Below are 5,966 nucleotides of genomic sequence, written 5' to 3' on the forward strand. Positions count from 1 at the left end.
AAGATGGAAGGATGGAAGGAATAAAAAGATGAGCAGATGTCAATAAAAAAAAGATGGTTTTTTGAAAAGCTTGATAAAATTAATCTCCTAGGAACACTAATCAAGTAAAGGAGAAAAAAAAAAACTAGCAGTAAGAGAAGTAGAGACTATCACTACAGATCCTACAGACATTAAAAGAATAAAAAGAAGATATTATGAAGAACCTATGCTAATTCAATAACTATATATATGTGTAATTTAGTTTTAGAATATTAGCAAATTATTAGGTAACACTTATCATTTTCATTTTACAGATAAGAATGTGTGGTTAAAATGAAGTCCATAAAGGAAATTCTGATACACATTACAACATGTATGAACCTTGACGACATTATTCTAAGTGAAATAAGGCAGTCACAAACAGGCAATTATGTTATTCCAACTATATGAGGTACTTAGAGTAGTCAAAATCATAGAGACGGAAAAAATAATGGTAGTTTCCAGGAGCTGGAGAGAGCAAAGAATGGGTAGCTTTGTTTAATAAGTACAGAGTTTCAGTTTTACAATGTTTATAAGATGAAGTATAGAGATGAATGGTGGTTGATGCATAACAAAGTGAATATATTTAAAACCACTGAACTGTACACTTAAAAATAGTTAAGATGGTAATTTTTTATGTTATGTGTATTTACCATAATAAAACAAATAATTCAATAAATAGGCATATGTAACCATTTAACTAAATCTCTAGAGAATTATGCCTACTGGGATAAAAACCAATCCCCAAAGATTAATACTGTATGATTCCACTTGCATAACATTCTTTAAACTACAGAATTTAAAAATGGAGAACATATTTTTGTTGTCAAGGGATAGCTATTGGAAAAAAGGAGTGATAGAACTGTTTAGTATCTTGACTGTGACAATTGGGACTTAAATTTTCACATGTGTTAAAGTTGTACGGAATGTAACACATATATCACATGAGTACAGATAAACCTAGGGAACTCTGAAAAAGATTAGTGATTTGTATCAAAGTCAATATCCTGGTTGTGGTATTATATGATAATTTTATGAAATGCTATCATTGGAGGAAAGTAGTTAAAGATTACACACAATATGTTTATTATTTTTTACAAATGTATGTAAATCTATAATTTTCTTAATAAATACTTAAGATATCTTAAAATACTTAAAAATACTTTTAAAATACACTTAATAAAATGAATTATCAAGGAAACAATAAAAAAATAAAATAAAATGATGTCTATAAATCATTCAAAGTCATGATTTGCTTAATATAAAAGAGAGTATTTTAATCGTAGCCTTTCTTATTATAAAGTCCATGCAATATCTATAGTCACCTTTAGCCTCTGCTATTATGATAAAACTTTAACAGTTGGTAAGTTTTGTGACTATAAAGAGGTCTGAAACTAATAATAAAACCTAAATATTAAAGCACTTTAAAAAATACAGAATTTTACTGTATCATATATGTCAACACAATAACTTGAGTACTATTACAGAATGTCTCAGAAAACCCTCATTGATGAAAATAATAATGCTCATTAAACATAATATTCAACTTAATTACAACATTATAAATTAAATAAAAAAATTTTAAATATGCTTCTAAATATTTGGGAATACTAGCAAATTGTTGGAAATTTTTACATCATTTAACAATGCATCTTCTTCCACTAAATTACCAAGATAAACACTTTTCTGCCTTATCAGACAAAAGGAAATTTTATGTTGGCGTCATACTCATTTCTTTTATTTGAGTCAGTTTACTAATTTTGTATTGCTAAAAAATACAAAAGCAACTAAGAAGTAGTTAAATGTGTAATGGATGTATAAAACAGAGAGGCAGGCAGAGAGTCAGAGTACCAATTCTCCCCTCTCCCCCCACCCCCGCCCCCCACCCACCCCCACTTCCTCCAACATATGCACATTCACAACAGAAAGAGACAGAGAGGGAGAGAGGGAAGAGGGAAGGAGAGGGAGAGGGAGAGAGGGAGGGAGAGGGCAAAAGAGGAAGGAAAAGGAGGAGGAGAAGGAGGAGGAGGAGGAGGAGGAGGAGGAGAGAGAGAGAGATCCATTCTCTTTTATCTGGTAACCACCATTGTATTTCCTGTCTCTTTGATTTTGACTACTCTAAGTACCTCACATAGGTGGAATAACAGTATTAGTCTGTTTGTGACTGCCTTATTTCACTTAGAATAATGTCTTCAAGGTTCATACACGTTGTAATGTGTATCAGAATTTTCTTTATGGACTTCATTTTAACCCCGCATTCTTATCTGTAAAATGAAAATGATGTCTTACCTAATAATTTGCTAATATTCTAAAACTAAATTATATATATATAGTTATTGAATTAATTAGCACAAGGTTCTTCATAATATCCTTTTTTAATTCCTTTAATGTCATCTCATTGACCTCTTAAACTGGGCTCTTGCTGTTTGATGGTGTTCTGATCCTATATATTTAAAACTCCAGCCTACTAAGTGCATTAAAATGAATTTTTAAAAGATAATTATAGGTGAAATTTAATGTCACTGAAAACAGAGTGTTCCGTCTGCTGCTAGCATCTGAAGAAACTTCTGCAAGATATAATGTAGTTTAGAATGATATGAGGAAAAACTTGTGTTTTATTGTACAGAAAGTTGGAGGCTCCAAGGTAAATAGAGTAGATTCTGAATGGAACCAGAAAACACCTGCAAGTTCATAGAGGCATGTGTCAGAGAGAACAGTAAAACATAAGATCAACAGTAGCTTAAATTTCTATACCAATAATTCTAGGGCTAACTCTACACAGATGTGAAACTCCACGTAGGACCTCATAGTCTATAATTTACTGACACAATGCTCTTGGATGTGCATTATGTTCACAAACTTCAATTTAAGATAGACAACACCAAACACAGACCACAAGAAGCACATAAAGCAGAGAATATCAGGATAAAGAAAAGAGCACACTATTATAGATAACTCTACATAATGTTACACCTCTACATTATGTTACAAATTTTTAAGCATTTAAAAAAATAAAGGCGTTTAAAATTCTGATGCTTTTGAGAACGAGTGAAAAACTTGCTTAATTAGAAGCACAAAAGTAGAAAGAAAAAAAAACAACAAGATGTTAATCCTACTAATGCAGATCTTTTTGAGAAGAGAACTAATACAGAATGTAGAAAGTAAGCTCTCTGAAACCAGAATTTTTGTCTATTGTGGATGCAGATCACCTAAAACCTCATAGATGTGAAGGATGTGGAGTGAGGTGTGGTAGGGCAGGCACAATATATACTTCTCAGAGGCAATAACAATTAACATTAATGCAAGGAATGCTGTACCCTGACTGCCCATGAGGTTATCCAGCAACCCCCAAAACTACACCTCTCCTCACACACACGTTCTGTTAGAGTTAGCAGATTTCTGTTTCTCTCCTCTCCCTCTATCTATGGATAAAAGTTTCCTCTGCTCCGTTATGAATCTGAGCCTCCAGATAATTCAAAACAAGGGAATTTTCCAGGCTCCTTCTAGATCTCTTTATAAAAATGCTTCAACTGACAACTGATGTGTCAGCTCAGAGAATTCCTCTGATGGGCTGAGGGTTAGGTTTAGGCCCCTTCTAAATAGTTTCTTGCACTAGTTCTCTTTAGATCATTTCTTTGCACCGTTCTCATCACTGCTCCACTCAGAACAGCCACTTCTGAGGAGACCCTTGGAGGAGGATGACCATAAAGAAAGCTCTGCTTCTACAGGCCCTCACCCTGACCACCATGATGAGCCCCTGTGGAGGTGAAGACATTGTGGGTGAGTGCAGGGTTGAGGGGTGTGGATCTAGAATTGTGAAAAAGAATTGGAAAAACAGTCAATGAGTTTACTGAGACTTGATGATCTATGAAACCCCAGTTCTCCTCAATTCGAATGTTTATGCTTATTTTCCCTCCCAAAAGCCAAAACCCCAGCCCAAAATATGATTAGTTCATAGATTAAACTTAATTTCAGGATCTCCTTGTGTTGTGGCTGTGTTCACAAAGGACCTTATTCTCTTTCTAATACCAAAACCAGCTAATACATTCTGAAGGTTGTTATAACATTAATTTATGATAACTCCTAATATTAGATATATTTCTCCATATATATTGCTTCTTTTTAACAGCAATTTATGAGCCTACTACTCCTAACCTACTCTAAATTATTTTTCAAAGCTACTACTTATTTTATCTATTCGATTTCTCGGAATAATCAATGCCATAAATTTCTGGTGCCACATATAAAGTAGCAAGTCATATTTTTGTTTCCATTGTAATTTATATTTTCCAGGTTTGGGCTTGAGAGGTAAAAAGGAAATTTTTATTGATGATCATTGCTATAAGAAAAATAAAATTAATTATTTAAATGACATTGAGCAAGTCAATTCACTATATTGATCTTCAGATTCCTCATATGTAAAAATAATTGATTGATTTGTTCTAAGAAACACATAATCAAATTAAATAAGTATGCAGATGCATATTTTAAAACAACAAAGAACTATATAAATGTCAAAGTATAGCATGATTATCATAAGTATAATTTCATGTTTGTTTATTTGTTTTATGTTTCAGAAAGTTGGGATCGTGTATGATGAAAAACCTAGGAACTTAAAAATAAGTTAGCCTCAGCTCGTCAACCTAAACTACCAGCCCTACCATCTCCAGCCCGTAAAGCTCTAAAGAGGATAAAAACATTAATTATGTGGTTCTTTAGCCCTCTGTGTTTTTCATTTCCTTTCCATAACACCTCTTTTTTTTTATTTTAATTAGTTTCAAGTATACAGTACATTGGTTAGACATCTATATAGTCAGTAAAGTGATTCCCCCAATTGCTCCTTCCCTCTCTGACCCTCCACTTAGCCAATGTATTAATGCTAATTGCATTCCTTATGCCATGTTTCCCATCCCTGTGACCATCCATCAGCTACTAATTTGTACTTCTTTAACCCTTCTCCCATTCTCCCAGCACCCCCAACCCCCGCCTCTCTATCCATCACCAAATTGTCCACTACGTTTGTGTTTTTGATTAGTTTGTTCTCTTTATTCCTTAAATTCCACATATAAGTGAAATCATATAGTGTTTATCTTTCTCTGTCTGACTTAAGTACCTTCTAGATTCATCACAGCAATATCTTTTTCCATTTCATTCCTTTTCATATGTAGGAGTCTAGTTTTCTTATCTTTTTTTAATGGCAGTTTATTTCTTATACTATATATACATAATTTTTTTTAACATTTTATGTTTTTATTTTGTCCCTTCCCCTCTCCTTCCTCACCTCTGGTAACCACTAGTCCATTGTCCATATCCATGAGTCTCTGTTTGTCTTGTTCACTTGTTGCTTTTAGGTTTATATCCCACACATGTGATGTCATATGGTTTTCAATCTTTTCTGTCTGGGTTATTTCACTTAATATGATTATTTCAAGGTCCATCCATGTTGTTGCAAATGGCAGTATTTCATCTCTTCTTATGGCTGAGTAATATTCCATTGTATATATGTACCACTGCTTCCTTAGCCAATCATCTATCATAGGACACTTCGGTTGCTTCCATGTCCTGGCCACTGTGAATAGTGCTGCTGTGAACATTGGTGTACAAATATCTTTTCAGATATGAGTTTTCAAGTCTTTGGGGTAAATACCCAGTAGAGGGATTGCTGGATCATATGGTAGATCAATTTATAGTTTTTGGAGGAACCTCCATACTGTTTTCCATAGTGGCTGTAGCAATTCGTAGTCCCATCAGCAGTGTATGAGGGTTCCTATTTCTCCGCATCCTGTCCAACATTTGTTATTACTTGTCCTGTTGATTATAGCTATTCTAACAGGTGTGAGATGGTATCTCATCATGGTTTTAATTTACATTCCCTTAATAGCTAGTGATGTTGAGTATCTTTTCATATATTTGTTGGCCATTTGTATATCCTCTGGGGAGAAGTGTCT

At 33.7% G+C, this 5,966-nt stretch overlaps 1 protein-coding gene across 1 annotated transcript in view; it reads left to right on the top strand.

Annotated features, from left to right (window-relative positions):
• The first annotated feature begins 3,671 nt into the window (after positions 1–3,671).
• LOC105300962 (HLA class II histocompatibility antigen, DQ alpha 2 chain-like) overlaps positions 3,672–5,966 on the top strand; it is an 18,664-nt gene continuing 16,369 nt past the window's right edge. The window contains exon 1 of the mRNA XM_011373404.1: positions 3,672–3,798. Coding sequence (XP_011371706.1) covers positions 3,717–3,798 — 82 coding nt within the window. The 5' untranslated portion in view covers positions 3,672–3,716. The remainder of the gene's footprint in view (positions 3,799–5,966) is intronic.

This window comes from Pteropus vampyrus, unplaced genomic scaffold (genome assembly GCF_000151845.1).
Source record: "Pteropus vampyrus isolate Shadow unplaced genomic scaffold, Pvam_2.0 Scaffold225, whole genome shotgun sequence".
Classification (NCBI taxonomy): Eukaryota; Metazoa; Chordata; class Mammalia; order Chiroptera; family Pteropodidae; genus Pteropus; species Pteropus vampyrus.